This window comes from Sycon ciliatum, chromosome 2 (assembly GCF_964019385.1).
Source record: "Sycon ciliatum chromosome 2, ocSycCili1.1, whole genome shotgun sequence".
Classification (NCBI taxonomy): Eukaryota; Metazoa; Porifera; class Calcarea; order Leucosolenida; family Sycettidae; genus Sycon; species Sycon ciliatum.
Window position 1 is genome coordinate 25,957,070 of NC_088644.1, and position 19,779 is coordinate 25,976,848.

Below are 19,779 nucleotides of genomic sequence, written 5' to 3' on the forward strand. Positions count from 1 at the left end.
CAAGCGCCGCTCGAGCGCTCGGCTTTTACCGGATGGTACCATAGCCATAGTAACAAGAAAGGCTCGTGATTTATTTCGCACTGAAGCTTCGAAGGGAAATCCCGCGAAGTCGAAAATAAAAAATACAACACATGAAGAAAATAATGTGGGACATATCCACAGTGCAGTCTATTCATGCCAGTGCACAGGTAGATCTTCGAAGGAGCTTTCGTACTGGCCATGGACCAAAATACGTCTACATGTCTTTTAGGGGACGGTCAGTGAGTCAGTTGACGACAAACTGTCTGGCATCTTTGTATTCGAGTAGAGGAGAAAATAGAATCCTTGCTTGGATCCAATTTGCTGTAACCTGGCTTTGTTGCAGTTGACTGTGTACATGGTGTACGTGTAGCAGTATTGGCAACCTAAAAACCTATAAATATTTTTCATCCAATGCGTGATTGTACCTTTCCGTACTCGTTGGAAATCTGTATGCACTTCTTGGCAGCTGTTGAACACTGCGCTGCGTGGACTCGTGTGTATCCCTGATGGATCAGCTGGTAAACTTGTCGGATCATACCATGGTGTAATAACACAAGCTGCCTCTGTTCCTGGCGAAGCGTTTTGAAACAATATTGGCCTAATTCAAAGTCCTGACTTCCTGACTTCCTGACGTCTTTCAAGACTACCTTCATCACGTGTAGCTTCTGACCATCTTGTTGATGATGGATACATGATCAATGGCCGATGGAAAGCATGGGGATGTACCACTCCTTATATCAGATGTGCGCCAGGACCGACCGCATGATCTAAGTGAACTAACTAGTGTTCGCCAAGGGTCCTGCTCTGGCTTCGTTATGGATGGTCGGATTGCGGACTCGCCGACAGTGGCAAGCAAAGTCAACGCCACTGTGAACTCACAACGACATCGCCTGTCTGTCATTGTGTTTGCCGTATGTGCCCTTTTGCTGGCCTTTGCAGCCAGTCGCTGGAGTGAACTGCTCAGTGCTGAGTTCCGTATGCTTCGCGGCTCGTTCAATGTTGTACTACTTATTTACCTGTTTCTGCTTAATATCCGCGGCTGGCGGGCCGGCAACATTTCATACATCAAGATGTTTGAGCTGGACAACGATTGGACAGTGTGGAACTCTGTCTCGGGTGTGTCAATGCACACCGGCTTCCTGTGGTCTTTCGGCTGCAGTGTGACGTTGCTGCTGTGCGCTCTGAACCGTACCACAGCCGTCAGCTATGTGCCAGTGATGCTGTGGGTGGCTTTATTCACATACTTTGTGTGGCCTTTCAAATCCTACTTCTTCGAGTCGCGCATGTGGATGATCAATGTTCTCTATCGCATACTTGTGTCGCCGATACACGAAGTCAGCTTTGCCGACTTCTGGGTGGCTGATCAGCTCAACAGTTTGGCGTCCGTGTTTGTCGATTTTGAGTTCAGTATGTGTTTCCTGGTCGGCCTTGGTTCATATAGTGTAGCTGACTTGAAGGAGATGCCGGTTTGCAGAATAGCTACCTGGAATTCACAATTGGTAAGAGAGAGAAAGAACGAGCGAGCGAGAGAGACAGAGAGTGAGGGGGGGGGGATGCCGCTGTTGCTGCTGCTAGTAACGAACCATGAATTTTATGAACGAATAATCTAGCGAATACAACTCAAGCGAACGAACGATTATTCTACTATTTCACAAGAAAATTCATTCTTGACAATTATCAAGAACTATTGCGAATGCTAAGTGTACATGTAGTAAACGCACAACACAAGCACTCAGACTCGAGTCAGAGTAGAGTCTACCATGGTCTACCACGCATAGTCTAGTCGTTGTCTGCAACACAGTACAAAGTGTATGCTTCCAAGTCGAGATGCAGCGCACGGGCTTCGTCCGCCCCCGAATATTCAAATTCTCGAACCTTCGACGAAGATGAGGCAACTAATGCCACACTCAAGCCAGCTACCTGCACGGCCTCTGCTTTGCGTGGCCACAATGGTCTGCATTGGCTGTTGCTCATGTGCTGTTGTAGTGACTGTGAGCTAGTAGTGTCTTAGGTGTAGCCTGAGTACCAATGTAGGTGATGAGATCGAGAAGGTTCTAGTAGTGTAAAATTGGTAATTTTTGAAGGTGACTTGTTTGGTTTTGAAAGTGCCCTTCAAGGTCGATGATGATGATGATGATGTGCTTACGAACACTAAGCTGGTGTACATGTACTCGTTTTTCTCCTCTCTGTAGATCTTGGCTGCACTCCCTGCCTGGTGGCGATTTGCGCAATGCTTACGCTGTTACTATGATACGAAAGAGATTCCCCATCTGCTCAATGCTGGCAAGTATTTCTCCACCTTTCCTACGATCGTTGCTGCGGGCATGCTGGCCACTGCGCAGCTCAATCGCCCGCATGCATGGCAGACAGGTCCGGAGTTCCACATTTGGCTTTACACGACGGTGTTCCGTGCTGTCTATGTCTATGTGTGGGATGTGCGCATGGATTGGGGCTTCTTCAAGTGCAACTCGTTCCCATGCAGTCCCGTGCGAAGTAAGCACCCATTTCTAAGAACTCACTTGCTATTCTCGCCCCACTGGGTATACTATGGCATGATCTTGTTAGACTTAGTGCTGCGCTTCAGCTTCCTTGTAAAGCTGTGCCCAGTGATCTTTGGCATGGTCCCGGGAGATGTGTTCTTCTCCATCCTATTGACCATGGAGGTCGTGCGACGCTTCCTCTGGAACTTCTTTCGCCTGGAGTACGAGCAGACAAAGAGTATGCCAGAAGATGCGCCGACGAAATCCAGACAGTTCAGTGCTGGGAACACGCCGACATTACCACATGAAATGTGACAGTGTGGTAACTTATTATTTCCTTTTCGTATTTCAAAGTACTTTCCGAGTTTTACTCCATGACTGCACCGTTTGGTGTTTCCCTTCTCTCTTTACGTCATAAAATATGTCAACAGATCGTTCAGTAGTTTTGCCTTATAAAAAAAAGTCCGATGCAGCTGCAACTAGAATAAACACCTCCCAGCTATTTTATATCTGCCGCTATTTTCTTGTCTTTGTCATGCTAAAGAAGCTGTACATGTAATTTATTGAACACGTTGATGGAGACATGTAGCTCACATTCATAATTTTTTTAGCATTGAGGTCAGTTTTCAGAAGTGCCTTGCTTCACCCCTACGCAACAATGTACACCGTTCACTGCGGTTGCTTGCGATAATACCAAGAGTACATAGGCTTCGGGTGCGCATTTACTCTTGGTAATACCAAGAGTACATAAACCGTACTCTTGGTAATACCGGTAGTTGTTGAGTGTCTTGCTACTCTTTCTTTGTCTTTGTAGCCATCTGCCAAGAATGCATAATATTATTATTGATTATAGTGCGGATATTCCAAAGGCAATGGTACCTAAAATTAATAATCGCAAGAGGGTGCAGTACCTACTCAGACCTATCTGGACATGCATATACGTACGGGTTTTTCACAGTGTATCATGTGTACTCTTGGTAATAGTATGGGAATTTCTACATTGTAGTTGTATAGCACTACATTCATGCAGTAAAAACAAGAGTACATAAAACTTTTATGTACTCTTGGTAAAAAAGGACACAGGCAATGGGTTGCATGCAAGTGCACACATTGTATATCATGATATGGACACCACACTGAAGTGAAGGTCACCTGCCACAGCTATTCATGAGTACATATCACACGACTACATTCACTTTGGGCTATACATATAAATTGGAGGAGCCTCGGCGAACTCCAATTGGAGTTCTACGAGCCTCCTCGTAGCATCCAGGAGCACTGTGCATGCCTAAGTCATGCACAGTAAGTACGTACTTACTGTGCATGACTTAGGCATGCACAGTGTGACTGGATGCGGAGAGGAGGTGAAGACACACTGAAGTACATGTAGAACTACGATGTTACTATCTCTGGCTCGACAGGAGTCTGCAGAAATAACGGATGTGAGATACAAGTACATGTACCCTGGGCCCTGCACTCGGTCCCTCTACTTTTGAGAGAGAGAGAGAAAGAGGGAGTATGCCTGCGGACTGGGATGATGTTCTAAGAACAATGGGTTTGACCTCAGCGTACCAAGTACAAGCTACCTATATGTATGCAGCAGTTCTCCGGGAAGCAGTATATGACATGGAGGAAAAGAGCTAAGGACCAAGTCATCAACGGCCCACTCGTGTCATGACATATTCAAGCAAGAGACTTGAGCATTTGAGAAAGGCAGTTGACCTGCTCATCATAATTATATTGAAAACAGCTAGGGAGACAGCAGCGGAACAAGCCACTGCGCTGTACGTGCCAGCACACTTTGTATGACCAAGCAAGGAGCTAGGAGACAGGAAATGATGTCGGAGAGAAAGACAATCTACTGTCAAGGAGATAAAATACTACAAGTAATACAGAAACTGTACGCCCTCGACCAGAAACTGGGCAAAAACATACAAAAAATAGCTGTTACGAGGATTAAAAAGAAAAAGATTGTCAACTGGTTGGGGGTAGCTGATACAGCACAGTACCCAAGGTTAGAGCAAAGACAGAGCCCACATTGGGATGATGTGGCGGAAGCGGCGGCTGCTGAGCAGGAGACTATCCCCCCTCCCCCACCCCCTGCATCAGCAAACAAATAACACGCCACTTGCCAAGCTCAAGAGTAGACAGTTGACTGCTGCCACTCGTACATGACACCAAATCAGCACCAGACGCACACTCACTCGCTCCCACCCACGCTCGCTCACAGGCTCGCTCATCCCGCGCTGGAGCTCGCACTTCCACACGCGGGCGCACACTGTCTCTCGTTGGCAAGCACACTTTCACTCACTCTCACACTTGCAAGTCGATCACAGACGCACATTATTGCAAAGAAGGCCGCATATGTTTGGTGTCACGCTGCCGGGGATGTTGCCGATGTCAAGCAAATCCCTCCGATTACACCTGTGTTGTGCAGGAGACTATTGGCGGCATTACTCCGATGACCCATGGACATGGTACACAGGTGTGGATGCGTGTATAATCTACCAAGAAAGAAAACTGGGCGATGATTGATGACGGTCGTTTAGCATACGCACGCATGGTGGCATATTGCATATTCACACTTTCAGCTTGCGTATCTCCTTGCTGGTCCATAGTGCCAATGCGCGGGTCTTTGCCACCTTTGAAGAACGGCCCTCTTGCAGCAGGGAATGGACGGGCTTCTTGTCAATGAATGGAAGCAGCTGCTGACCAAAGCATTTCATCAGGTCTCCGAGTAGCCCGCACGCCACAGCAATGTGAGAATCAGTGCGGTATGGGTCGGAAGCCCCTTGCTCCACATACGTCAGCATCGTTCCTAGATGCGGCTCAAGGACTGATACTTGTGCGGCCTGAAAATGCAAAGCGAACACAAAAACAGCAATTGCACACGTCTCGAAGCACCAGATATGTGTAAGTACAAGCAGTTATCCCAATGCTGCACTAACATCAGGAAAATAGACTTCAGCGCCAATTTACAACCTTCACCTCGGATATTTTCTCCTTGCTACTCTTAATCCTATTTCGCATTCCACTCTGTCCAATAGGACATGCAGAGCAATACCAATACGGGAGTGTCCCCAGCCAGGCAGTGACGTGGGATGTCACCGGCTACAGTACTCGTGCAAGCTTTGGGGACAGCTGCTGGAACTTACAACATACATGAGAAGCACAATACCACACAAACCTAGCGAGCAAGCAAAGCACTGGGATCATGACGCAGCCAGACGGTACTTCCTACTACAGCAAAATACTAGTAATCATGGAAAACTGCGCTTATAATAGAGAATATGCGGTATGCTGTCAGGTGAACCTCTTCCACAGAGGCAAAGTCGAAAAATGTCATGTATTTTTGTCTTTTTGACAACTCCCACAATTTTCTCACACCACTACTGTACATGTACAGGGACAGCTGGAACAGAGTCTTCACCATGCTTTATCAATCCCCTTCTGAGAAGCAAGCTTGAAAGCCTATGAGGATGACACAATGCCTCACGGTCCGGGACATGCTGTTGCTACTTACCACATTGTCACCATTCTCAGCTGCACTCGTCAGGGACTGCACAACACCAATGTAGGCTTCGAGTACACTTTCCCGCAATTCAATGATATACTCGTGATCATCAGGATCCACCTGAACAAGACGCAAAGTACATGAACAGGGAGAAGCAATTAACAGTCAGATGAGGATACACACAGAAACCACAGTGTTATTTACAGTTGGCGATGTGCTTCAAAAAGGTGTTGCCACCACTGACTTCAACCCACTTCTGATGTATGTACATGTATGGGCATAATACACTTCATTGCCTCTGTTGAGAGACAGACAGACAGACAGACAGACAGAGGAGAGAGCGAGAGAGGGAGGGAGAGAGCGAGAGAGAGAGAGAGAGAGAGAGTGTGTGTGTGTGTGTGTGTGTGAGAGAGAGAGAGAGAGAGAGAGAGAGAGAGAGAGAGAGAGAGAGAGAGCAAGAGCGAGAGCGAGAGCAAGAGCGAGAGCCAGAGAGAGAGAGAGAGACAAAGAGAGAGAGACAAAGAGACAGACAGACAGACAGAGAGAGAGACACACACACACACACACACACACAGAGACACACACACACACACACACACAGAGACACACACACACACACACACACAGAGAGAGCGCACGAGAGAGCGCGCACAAGAGAGAGAGAGAGAGAGAGCGCACGAGAGAGCGAGAGAGCGCACACGAGAGAGAGAGAGAGAGAGAGAGAGAGAGAGAGAGAGAGAGAGAGAGAGAGAGAGAGCTGCCAGCTCAAGGCCCTCGCTATGGGTGTTATTTTCCTAGGCCATCATGAGATTTCCTCAAACCGATAGAAACCTGCAGCTGTAGGTAAACTATGCACCTGAAGATTATAAGTGTAGACATGCCGGTCCACACATAAATGCAAGCAAGAATGAATGCGCACGCATACACACACACACACACGCACAGATACACAATAAAAACAAAAGACTGTGGACTATGGCTACGCCAGCTATCCCCTATTACGTCTGGTATAGCTTCGGGAATACTCAGTACAGCTATACTTACTGGAGCTGAACCAACGGCCTGCAAGATGAGCAGCAGAGAGTGGTAGTAAGGATTAAACAGCGTGCCAAGACACAACGCCACATCTCCCAGTACACTCAGTACCTGCACAAAAGCAAAGATTTCAATTACGAGAATAAACATACAGAGAAGCTTCAGGACAAGGTATCTCCAAGGGCAGTAAACGTCTGTACTTTATAGCCAAGGTTGAATGACTGGTTGGCTTGGTATAATACGTACAGGGGTACTCTATATCCCACAACGCTAGAAAAAGTGCGCATGCAGTCATAACGTAGCACTAGAAAAACAATATCTCATCGATTTAAACGTCTTCTTGCGACGTCCATCAGAAATCATCATCACGATGGGATAAGGACTACAATAAGATATTTATACCCAGAGGTAGAATTATAGGGCTAAAGAAACAGCAACAGAAGACACTGGCAAAAATAGCACCAATACTACAGCTGCAAATTCAGAGCGAGGGGGGGGGGGGGTGTCGCTGGCACCGAGAAATTGTCCACTTTGTCGGCCAGATAAGGGTTAAAGTAAACGTTTGTCTCTGTTTTCAAAGGAACTCACGATGGCTGCTAACATCCGGAATAGCCCAAGTGCATTATCATTTAAAAAATTTGTATACTTCAAAAAAAGAAGTGCATTTTTTTGATCGTATTGTGCACCTGCCATTTCGATTAAATACAGTAGATATGCTGAAAGGGTCTTCAGAAGTCACATGGGCGTGTGAAATAGCCAACAGGTACATGTATACGGAACAGATTGGCTAAACATCTCTCCAGACCCTACTTCTTCTTACCTGGGGCTTAATTGACTTTTGGATAGTGTCGTCCTGCAGTACAGCGTACAGTGCAGACACAATCTCAGACGCGCAATCCACTAATGCAGCCTTTCCCACAGACCGGCACAGGTCGCTGACTATGCCAACGGCGGCAAAGCAAACCTGCAGCAGACACATCAAGTTGGGCAGAAGCAAATCAACTCAATTCCGTACGACAGCCGTTCAGATCATGAGTATGGTCGTATCATTGCTGGTTAAAAAAAAGCTGACGCGCAGGGGTGTTTACTACATCAGCATTGAGCCCATACGGAGTTCAGGTATGGTAGCATAGGGCTTTAGGGAGACCCCTAAAGCCCAATGCAATGGTCAGGAAATGCAATGTGGTACATGTACTACACTATAATTATTTGACAAGGATCAGGGAGTCATCGTGCAACACTCCAGTATTATCACATGGAGACAAGTATCATCCCTACTCAGCCTGTATATTATAGGGCTGAAACGATTATACCGAATATTCGAGTACTCGTTTGATAACTCTAACCATCGAGCAATCGTTTAGATTACCGATTACGATTATTTTGCGTTTTTTAAATTCGTGTTCAGAAAGTGCTGTAAGCACTCGTTTTGTGAAGTTTGAATCAGTTTCCGCAGGGAGTATGCAGTTGCCACGGGTATGGTTCATGTTCTGAGGTTAAATTGACTTCAAAACTGCCATGTTTCGGAGCTACCCTTTCACTAATGCAGATTGGTTGGTATTATGAAGGCATAGTTTGTGGAAACAGAGTAATGTTTGCACAGAATTATGACTCTATTTGCTAACGATCATAATCGATTACTGGATCGTTAAGCTAAAGAGTAATCGATCCGTGAAAATCCACGATCGTTTCAGCCCTACTGTATATGTCTATGGCATGCACAGAAAATGTACAGGGACAAAATTTAATAACAGACAAGAGAGCAGGCGCAATGAAAGAAAGCTACACATAATTTCTCTCCTTACGTCATGCTCGTTCCGTGCATTCAGGGCCACAATCAGGTACTGCTTTAGTTCAGGCATGAAGCTGATAAACTGTTCACCGAGTAGTTCAACCAGAGATCCAACGGCCATTAATACATCTTCTTGTACTGCACCGGTCAGAGAAGCACGGAGCATTGAGATCAGCGAGCGGAAGACTTCTGGACCGAGGGTGGCTGCATCCTCCTCGCTCATTCGGCGCAGCAGTGCTTGCAACGCCGCACACAGCAATGACTGTATGTCATTGAACTGGGAGCGATTTTCTTGTGAGACATCTGGCGCCATTAAAAGCAGCTGCATGGAAAGAGAAAGCAAAAAAAGCCGCTATGAATTGTCGATTCAGTTGGTCCTGTTGATTGCTATCCTAAAAAAAACAAGTACATTGATGACCACAAATATATACGTTTCGTTTCTGAGCTCACTTTCGACCGCATTTGATTAAGGCTAGCACATGCCTCCAAGTATTATTTTCAGTTGTGTACGAGTACAGTGTGCCTATTGTGTGTCAGTATGTCTGGTACGCAATACAGATCCAAGTGTTCAAAGGAAAATTCCACCTCCAAAGAACCAGCCTTGGACCATCCAGCAGTGCCATTCAAAATCGAGATTTGATCGTTCATTTTAATGTCACAGATGATGGAAAAGACACACACCCCTATGTGCACGTACACACTGTTCACAAGCACACATGTATGCCACACATGCACACACGCACACACACACGTCTGGAGAGAACAGCTTACCTGCTGAACGCGCTGCATGATCACCATCATGGTGGACTGGACAACCGGGTAGCAGTCTGCTGGGCTGTTCTTGACTAACTCCATTACAGCCTCGTACGCCGAAGACCGCAAGTGGCTGCTTGATGCATCCTCCCTGACGGTGGCTGCCAATAACTTTGTGACCAGAACCTCAAATATCGGTGACAGGCAATATGTTGGCGGGATCTCACCCTCCTCCGTTTCCGCCCTCTCATACGCCGTTTCCGCAAGCGAAGAAATAGCCAGGCAGTAATTTCCAGCAACGGTGGGTTCAGCATCAATACCAGCGATTACGCCCTGTCAAACGCCAACACAATCATACAAAATGCAAGTATGTATACAAGCAGACAAGCACGCAAAGCGAGGCATGGCACAAACGTAAAGATGCACTCAAGCATCAGGTCCAGTCTCTTCTAGCAGTAGCGCAAGCCACAGGAGAGAAAAGACTGCAGTTGATACGTACCTTGAAAAAGTCGCCGGTGTACAGCTTATCAATGATGGCCTCCGGGTGCAGCTCACAGATGCGGCCGAAACAGTACGCCAGAGTGTCCTTCACCACACTTGATGGATCATCCATTCTACAAAGGAATACTGGGATGGCCTCAACGATCACCGGTTCCAACGTCTCAAGTTTCGGACCTATAACACAAGGGAAAGGACGATAAGGAGTTGGAAACATGGCAAGAAAACTAGTTTTGGAGAAGTTACAGCCACTTGGTTCATCTGGAAAACCTCACCTCACCTCTTTTGAAAAGAGTCATGCTACATGCTACATGTATTCCAGACGAGACAATGCAAACTCATCCGAGATTAGCAGAGGTCACCGGTGTGTGGTAAAGAACTGGTAACACGGGCAGAGCACTCTCAAGAAAAGGTGCGCACACGATATTCACCACTATTATATTACCTGCAGCGAATAATGCCTGCAGTTCATCAGCTCACTTTCTGCAAAGCAATAGCACCCCAGAACATCCACCTGAAGTCTGCCTTGCAAAAATTTCAACAATCAAGTCTAAAAATGAAGTTGGTTGTTCCAACGAGGAACACACGCTTCCTGCCGAACTTGACACTTGACTGACCCATGACTGCCATCCATACGAATTCAACACACATGCTGAAAAAATGCAGCACACCTAAAACCATTCATTGAGCTGAATGGGGCTGAAAGTCCAAGGCACTTTGTCAGCTCCTCAGCTAGAAGCTCATGGAGTACAACCACAGACTAAATACAAGCTATCAAAGCTCATTGGTAACTGTGGGCAGCAGCAACAGCAGCAGCAGGGCAAAACGTACCTTCCAGGATAGAGCTGAAAGCCATAAGAGCAGCCTCTCTGAACTTCCAGTCCTCATTCGTAACATTAGACGTTACAAACGGCAGTACACGGTTGACTATGTCGTCCTCGCAACATGTTGCCATAAGCATGAGGCAGACACTGGCAGCTTTGTTTGGCTTCCACGCATCCTCATCATCAAATTCATCCTGGTGAGTGAGTACAAGCATGAGGATGGGAACGAGAAACTGCAAAGCACCTGTACATACCATGCACAAACACGCACACACCAAGTTAAAAGCTATGCTACCACACAGGCATATTCAGTGCGGCATAACTGATACTTCAAAAGGGTTCTAGCCATGGGGGGGGGGGGAAATCAGGAGCTGTACAGTCTTGATTACTCTTGTGCTCAGGGTATTTCCTGGGCAGCTTCTGACCTGCGTCCAGTTATATATCGACCCCAAATAGGTCAGACCCTGAGGGAGCAGGGGTGGTCTGTAAGTTTGCATCGATATGCACAAGCTCATGTCTAGGGAAGCCCAGGATGTATGGTAACATGCTAGGAAAACATGGCACTCCTGATGCGACCTATTCTGCACACTGATTTTTTATGATGTAAGCAGCTCTATGACTGTATGCATACGAGACAAGAGGTCGACCTGGTGCAATGCAGTTCTGGGTACATTCAAGCGGATTACATCATGACAACTGACATAACTCTGAGAACGAACCGTGACAGAGGTTTACGTAAGCTACACACTCTGGGGAGTTACATACTCTTCTTGTGACCAATTCTACACACTCATACCTTTACATACAGTGTTAGCAATAGTACAGTCACTGTATGTCAGACAATTGTCACACAATTGACCCAGCCAGGCGCAGGCCATAAGGCACAACCAGAACCACATGCAATCATGTACACACACCATGTACACACACACACACGCACCAGCAATACACATACCTTTGGCATAGTGTTTGCTTACGACCTCCGGTACAAGTCCGTCTTCAGCCGCCTCTGCGGCACTGATGTCTAAGTCAATCTCCTCCTCTGCTACCGTCGACCAGAATTCAATGCCCTGCAAACAAATTGGAAAAAAGAAAGTCATCTTACCAAAAGGCTCCTATCAAGACACTACATACACTACATTCATAGTTCTTCGGGAGGCACAAGGACACTCCATAAGGTACGTACAACTTTATGACTGTTGGACTGAGCGCGCCCAGATAGTCAAGCATTCATGGCCAAATTTGAGAGAATGAAATGCACACCAGACACACCAGCGCATGTACATGGTTGTGGGAAGAAAGACTTACTGGTAATTCAACTTGTCAAAGAAACTTCATTCTATGGTTGTGCTAATACTAGGTGAGACTTGACTCAGAGTGCCAAGCTGGTGCCCTCGCCCAGTTCCCATTGCATCACTATATTGGTACTGTCGGGCTCACTGAAATCCGACCCAAAGTACAAAGCTGGCGCCCTCAACTGGCACGGCCTTTGACGCCCTGGAAGTGGCACGAATGCGGCTGGATGTACACAATCATGTACTAATACAATGATGTAATCGGAACTGGTCCAGAGCGCCAGCTTTGCACTTTGGGTCGGATTTCAGTGAGCGCAACTGTACCTGTGTACTTCCAGCAGCATTTGTACCACTTCCCGGGCGCCAAGGGCCATGCAAATCCGGGTGCCAAACACGCACTTTGGGTCGGATTTCACCAAGCATGGCAGCTCCACAGCACAATTTCCTGAAAAGACAACAGTCCTGACTCTACCAAGTATTGCAGCTTGAGGTGGCAAGGAAGAGACTATTTCAAAACAGTAGTCAGTGCTGAGAATTACCATTCCGTCATTCTGACATCATGAACAAGTCGACATCCATCAGAGTCAAAGAACAGTGCACAGAGAAAAGTCTACCGTGCGCACAAGGAGTTCACATACCTGCAGTGCCACATCATCATCATCCGACTGCATGGCCTGAACAGTAATGGCAAATAACGCCTGGCCCATGTAGGTCTCCATGAACTTGTAGTGCAAGCACATGACCTGGTTCAGGTTCTGCAAAGCCGCGACGCGCACTCGTACATCGGTGCACTGTGTATTCTCACACAAGACCTGCAAATCACACGATGAAAAGCCAACGCACGGCCGGGGCCAGGAGCAAAAACAAAAATTCATCAAGAAGAGCATTGTCACTATAGTACATTTCAATATCATAGACTCTCACATAGTTCCTTGCGATTTTCAGCAGCGTCAGTTCTGTTAGAGTTCTTCCAAAGTTTGGGAGTTTGTAACAAATACGGGTTTCAGAGTACGTTAGAAGTACATACTCCGAAGTACAAACCCATGTAGGTTCACACACGTATGCTTTTCGAATTGCATATTGAAAGTCGACAAATTTTCGGCCCATTCAAGTTCGGCCTTCCAGGGCTAAAACAAATTTTCGGCCTGTACTGCTGCAGCCTGTATACACTGTCACACTGAACCTTGCAAAACAAAATTTCGGCTGCAACACATTTTCGGCCAAATATGATCAGGCCGAAAATAGCCGAAAATAAATATGCGCCGAATAATTTTGTTAAAAGAAAAGGAACTCCACGACCAAATAGTCCAAAAGTTAGACTGAGAGGGCCATACTGAAGCACTCCCCCCCCCCCCCCCCTCCCCACACATAGTATTAGGAAACATACTCTCGTGTTTATTGCACAATTGCCAATGTACTACACTGTACCTGCATAATAAAATGCCGCTCTTGATCGCTCTCAAAGTTCTTCTTGGTGAACTCCATTGAATTAAGGAGTGCCTTGGTCGCAGCCAGGCGGACGCGCACACTTTGCTCTTCTTTGCGCATACCCTGCACGATTGCTGTAAGAATATCGTTAGAAGCAGCTTGGAGCACCTAGCACAAGGACAACCAGACCAAAGCAATACTGTAGGAACCACAGAGTGGAAGGCGATCTTCAAACATCCAAGCTAGACATGTGCCTGCTGACACTTGCTTGGGACCCTTCCACACCTGGCAGATGTGAGTGCAGTAACACTGGGCACCCAAGAATGTGGCTCTCCACTTCAGGCTTGGCATGTTCATGTTTTTCAAGATTCCAACCTTTCATTATTACAACTCGCGCACCATTAGGCACTGTTCTTTCAACGTCCATCACATACTGGGTATTTTTCAAGAGAGGGCACTATTTTCCCAAAGGTGGTGCAAATGTGGCACCCACCATAAAAAACAAAGAAAGCAAAGACGAACAGAGTCTAAACTATCAGTATCTGGGAGTGTACGTGCGGCTGAAAAAGAAGAGAAGCACGACTCCACAGAAACCGTGAGGCACTACAATTTTGATCATGAAGCTTAGCCACAAGCGCAATGTCATAGACAGAAAACATGAGGAAAACAACACCAAACGTGCACATACGCTTGACTACAAGCCCGGGGCACTAATCAGCAGAGTGCTTTATTTTTCCATTAGCTCTTCGAGACAGGGATGTTATTTATAAAAGATGGTGAGACTCAGTTAGACTGAGTAATGCCACCGCGCTCAGGGATGAAGGCGCGGATGCAGCACTATTCAAGACAGGACTTCAATCGCGCAAGTACGATAGTCCGTGATTGTACATATGTGTAGTACAGGTACACAGAGCGCGCTGTCTTACATTAAAAAAAAACAATCTCTCGTGTTCCAAAATGCTTTCAGCCATGTGTGTACTGTTCCTCAATCCTGCTGAGTGTCCAGCCTGGATGGACCTGAGCAATCTTACCGATGCATCAATCTCCTCGCACATGTATCCAATGGCTTCTAGAGATGCTTCCTTGAGGCCTTCGGTGCTGCTAGCATTGGTGACACCTTGCAGCAACAGAGGAAGCAGGTCCGGCCACGCACCAATGGGGATTTCGATGCAGGCGATGAACGCCACACATTGCGCGGCACTTGACGGTGAGATTGTTTCCGTGCCGAGTGACAGCAGCACCTGTGTCCGATAGCATAGATAGAAGGCCAGGAGACAAGCATCCAGACTGATATCGACATGTGATCCAGAGAATTAATTATTGTGTATGCTATGATAGTGTGGCCTGGCAACGGCGATGGTAAAAAGTAACAGGGATTAGGAACAACTTAAGTGGAGGTCCATCAGTTCAACAATCAAAATCCACTCCTTGCCCCACATCCGCAATAGGAGGCTGGTCAAATTCTAGAGAACATTTACAGTGGCACCTCGTTAGAAGAACACTGAATTGTTCGTCCTAAAGAGGTTTTCATGTAAAAGAGAAAGGATCAATAAGTTACGAGTTGTGACTAAGGGCATGTTCGATTGGTTGGGCCCGGATCCAGATCGATTGAGTGGATCCTTCGGATCCACCAAGTATACAATCATGGAGGTGTAGCATGACTTTAAGGCTGAATCAAGCCCGACGCCGTGCGTACGAGGGCTTGGTGCAGCCAGTAGCCACCGTACGAACCTGGCACAGCTGCGATTGGCTGGAAGAGGTCACGCGAACGAGCTTTATTGTCCATCGATTTGGCCTAGGACTTTATCGCTCAATCAAGAACACCACGTGAAAGTCGCTCATTGGCTACGGCCATGGAAACGGTACGGTAAAAACCTGAAGGTTCAATAAGACGCTGCCCTTGCTTGAATATGGAATTTGAGTGATTTTTAGGGTTTCCATGAGAGAAAGCAACGATTTCCGCATCATCGCTTTTATTCCCAATATTTGTACATGTACCACGTACAGATTTTTGGCAAAAAAGGATCCGTTGGATCCGGTAAACCCTGCTCCCCGAGGTGGGTTGACCGGATCCAAATCCAATGGACCCGACCTATCGAAAGGGTGCGGATCCAGTTGATCTGGATCCGGATCCTACCAATCGCACATGCCCCAACATTCCACCAAGTCAGATAGTGCGACAAGGCACAAAATTGACAGGGGTACTCAGACATTCAACGACCTGACACTTGGCTCCAACACATCTACGAAGCGCAAACCGATAACCTTCCAACTTGGAAGGCTCAGGTGTGAAAAGTTTCAATGACGGGGAGGGAGGCCAACTCGTAGATGTGTTGGAGCTAGTGTCAGGTCGTCGAATGTCTCAGTACCCTGTCAGTTCCGTGCCTTGTTGTCGCACTATCTGACTGTACATTATCTCGGTACCTAGGTGGACTGTTAGTCATAATTCGTAACTTATTGGTCCTTTTTTCTTTTACATGAATACTATTGGCTCAACATCCGAGAGGTTTGATTGTACTATTCACAACACCCCATTTTTGCCATTTCAAAAAAAGTATATTCACATGAGATGCCTGACCACCACCCCCACCCCTCCCTCCCTCACACACATACAAACACACATGCATACATACAAACAAATACAAACACATACATGCACCCATACAGTAACAGGGTTCTAGCCAGGTCAAAATAGTAGGGGGGTGGGCATGGGAAACAGTTACCCTATATCCCATTTTTCCACTGTCCAATATTGTCTTGCCACGCCAAATGCAACGTATATGGGGCGAATCCCTGACTTCACCCCGGACAAATGTGCCTTTATGAACCATCTATGCATGAAAAACACGAAAATCGGAAAATGAGTAGGGGGGCGCCAATTTTTCACAAGGGGGCGAGCAAACAGAGTAGGGGGGCGCTGCGCCCCTCCCCCCCCCCCCCCTACCCCCCTTTGGCTAGAACCCTGCAGTAACATACATACATACACACACACCGGATCTGATTCTGATTGAAACAGATCAAGACAAGCGCCAGATAACTGTTACACACACACACACACACACACACACACACACACACACACACACACACACACACACACACCATGTACCATGTACCATGTATACGCCCGTCGCAAGAGAAGCACGCAAATCTGCAAATGCACTGGATGTGCACCCACAGATTTTCTCTTATAGCAACGATAGCGAACAAGATCTGAATGAGACAGATCAAGACTAGCGCCAGATAACTGTCTAATCCACACAACTGGGTCGACCACCAATGCACACCTGGTCTACACCACACGGAGTACATCGGCATAAAACGGCCAAGACAGTTACCTATGCACACCCTACACTTGCTGGGGTAACCAGTATAGACAGCACGCTGCTTTGATAGAAGCAGACACTAGATGCACTGGTACCTTGAAGTGCACACACACACACACTTCATCTTTCTGCGAGAACTGTGCCAATACGCCCAGTGGGAAGGCAGATATTACCTGTGCCTATGGTGAAGTAAATTTAAGCTAAATAAACAAACAAACGCACACACCGAACACACACCTATACCGGCACATACTGACCTTTTGCTTGACGTGTGTGCGGACATCATCAGAAAAGTTCGCCCAGTTCTGCTGGTGCTGTACCTTGACCTCAGCATCCTTCGATGTCAGCAAGTTCTTTAGGCGCAGACCAGCAGCCATGCGAATGGCTGGTAACCTAGTGACCTCCGCCAATACATCACTGAGAGCCACGACTAGAGCAGCCTGCCAGGCAAATACCAGAGCAAAACCAATACAGCAGACACATCACAGAGAATATCTTAGATCACTGACGGCAGCTGAACTACAAACTAAAAACTAAAAAGTGTCTCAACAAAAATGCGCCGCAATGTTCTTTCTGCTGTTAGCTAGCACTGTCGAGTGTTGCGCAATGTGTCAGAGTGTTGATGGGCTTAGTATTCACTGTCAGTTTTCCACCAAATCATCTCACATGTTATCATCTGGTCAAACTGGTGTGAGGGTACTACCATAATAATGCTCAGAAAGCACTGCACTAGAAGGATGAATAACAACACAATTGATAATTAACCCTTCGTGACCCCATCGATCGATATCGATCAATTGGTTTATAGTGGCAATAAAAAAAGTATATCTCTGGTTTTCCTTCACCGATTTTCATAAAGAAAGCATCTACGGTTCGAGAGGAACCTTGGCTATCACGTCGAAGTTATCCGAAGTCTCTATGAGGTATGATGCCGCCGTGGTGAGACTCGAGGTCGGAGGAAAACTGAAAAATTCACTCCGATCGAAAAATTCAAATTTTCACACCGCACTTGGCAGGGGTTTTCCCCGGAGTGCTACGTCATACTCAACCATGCTGCACACCAAAATGTTGTGCTTGAAACGAGCTTTCCGCTGTAGTTTGTTTGAAGTCGATGTGATGAAGGGGAATGGAATGACGGCTGTTTGAACTTTGCTGGAGCTGTTCGCGCACGGCTGCTGTTTTGAGCGGCATTCTAGGCCACACAGAGCAGAGGCCGTGCAGGTAGCTGGCTTTAGTGCGGTATTAGTCGCTTCGTCTTGGAAATACTTTCCAGCGGTGGCAAGTTTGTAAAAATTGGTGAATGTTTGGCAGAGATACAAGCGAAAGTGCATGTTATTTGAAGGTGAGTAAATTGTCGTACTTTCAGTGGGGTCACAAAGGGTTAAGTCCCATGCCCTTATTCCCACATAAAACGTAGTGTCAAAAAGATCTTACCAGATTTTGCTGAATGGCATCATTGAGGTACTTTTCCGCATGGTCAATGCCTGCTTTATCTGCAGTGAAATCAAGATCACCAGTCCGCCGTAAGACTATTACATAATGTCATTGCTGCTACCACCGCACAGGATCGGACTGTGCAGATCACATAAACTTGACAGTTGAGGATTTTTCTTGAGAGTACTACGATAGTCAGACTATAGTGAGTGGATTCCAGTATTTAATATACAATGTACTGAAAACTCGCCTAAACAGCAAGGACTAGCATTTTCAACTCACCTCCAGTGACAGTGGCTTCAAGGATCTGCCCCAAATCCATTTTTCATGTATCAAAACTGTTGAAAAATAAACTGCCTTTACTCAACACGAATAATCCATCTCACGTATCGAACCAACTGGGAAAACTCGGTCCACGGATACACACGCACTACATAATCTGTGAGCAAACGTGAAACCGTCTCCAGCTCTGGAGAAAAGTACGAACAGAGAAAATCTACGACCTGTTTAGTGGCAAAAGCCTCAGCTACAGCTGAAAAACAATCACCGACGCAGTGATCGGATCAAGCATTATGATTTATGTGTACGAGAGCCACACTCAGCTACCACTGCACTGCACTGAGCTGTGTATGAGCTGAACTGGAAAAACAACAGGAACGAAAAAATTCGTACTTTGCTGAACATTTTCGTGTGACTTTTTCGCAGCAGCGAAAAAATGGATATCGGACAGCGCCATTTCCGGCCCTTGTGCGCATGAGAAACTACTCCTACAGTGCTGGCAACTGAAATCCGACCCCTGGGCGGCGCGCCACGCCCCCCGCCCGGGGTCGGATTTCAGTTGCAAGCACTGTAATTCACACTAGCGCATACTGTCATATATAGCGGCAAGAGTGCATGGACTCTTGATAGCGGGGATCGCGATATCGATCCGGGATCGCGACTTCGCGAGTCGTCGCGCGATCGCAGATATAAGGGACCTTTCGCACCCCGCGTACGGATACGAAACGAATGCTGATTCGTCACCTGGGTTCGAGGATTCGTCAGAGTCCCTGCGGAGAACTCGTTTTCACGAATGGAAGCCTCTTCATTCGTGGCACGCTCCGAATCCGTCAGGTACACATTTATTTGGGTAGGTACACATGTTTTGCAATGTACACATTTTTCCCTTGATTCCATGATCCATGCACGTGTGCGTGTAAAAACCCGTACGCCAAGCTACCGGCGCCCGCGGCCGTATTCGTAGTTGCCATGCACATTTGCATGACGACTTGCGAAACCTGAAATCTGTTTTCAACGAAACGATTACGAGCCGAATCAAACTTTCGTTTCGCATTCGTTTCGTAGCAAATGCGAAAGGTCCCTATAGCTAGCGCTACGAT

At 46.8% G+C, this 19,779-nt stretch overlaps 2 protein-coding genes across 2 annotated transcripts; one reads left to right on the forward strand and one right to left on the reverse strand.

Annotated features, from left to right (window-relative positions):
* Positions 1-175: 175 nt before the first annotated feature.
* On the forward strand, positions 176-3,107 carry LOC135809382 (solute carrier family 53 member 1-like). Its single transcript, XM_065322723.1, has 2 exons — positions 176-1,520; positions 2,214-3,107. Exons 1-2 carry the CDS (start codon positions 720-722, stop codon positions 2,814-2,816), a joined length of 1,404 nt encoding a protein of 467 aa, XP_065178795.1. The 5' UTR covers positions 176-719; the 3' UTR covers positions 2,817-3,107.
* Positions 3,108-4,204: 1,097 nt separating this feature from the next.
* On the reverse strand, positions 4,205-18,988 carry LOC135809383 (importin subunit beta-1-like). The gene is made up of 15 exons (XM_065322724.1): positions 18,683-18,988; positions 18,401-18,459; positions 17,224-17,406; positions 14,672-14,881; positions 13,641-13,808; positions 12,851-13,024; positions 11,873-11,987; positions 10,925-11,161; positions 10,095-10,270; positions 9,614-9,928; positions 8,856-9,164; positions 7,871-8,014; positions 7,060-7,161; positions 6,025-6,135; positions 4,205-5,353 (listed from the first exon to the last, which is right to left on the reverse strand). Exons 1-15 carry the CDS (start codon positions 18,720-18,722, stop codon positions 5,081-5,083), a joined length of 2,616 nt encoding a protein of 871 aa, XP_065178796.1. The 5' UTR covers positions 18,723-18,988; the 3' UTR covers positions 4,205-5,080.
* Between the last annotated feature and the right edge of the window lie 791 nt (positions 18,989-19,779).

Bases quoted from the DNA above. Each gene is read 5' to 3' on its own strand.
- LOC135809382 (XM_065322723.1), top strand. From the start codon at position 720: ATGGCCGATGGAAAGCATGGGGATGTACCACTCCTTATATCAGATGTG. The intron at 1,521-2,213 runs GTAAGAGAGAGA...TCCTCTCTGTAG, and splicing joins CTACCTGGAATTCACAATTG to ATCTTGGCTGCACTCCCTGC.
- LOC135809383 (XM_065322724.1), bottom strand. From the start codon at position 18,722: ATGGATTTGGGGCAGATCCTTGAAGCCACTGTCACTGGAG. The intron at 17,407-18,400 runs GTAAGATCTTTT...TTTGCCTGGCAG, and splicing joins ATGCCATTCAGCAAAATCTG to GCTGCTCTAGTCGTGGCTCT. The intron at 8,015-8,855 runs GTAAGGAGAGAA...TGTCTGCTGCAG, and splicing joins ATGCACGGAACGAGCATGAC to GTTTGCTTTGCCGCCGTTGG.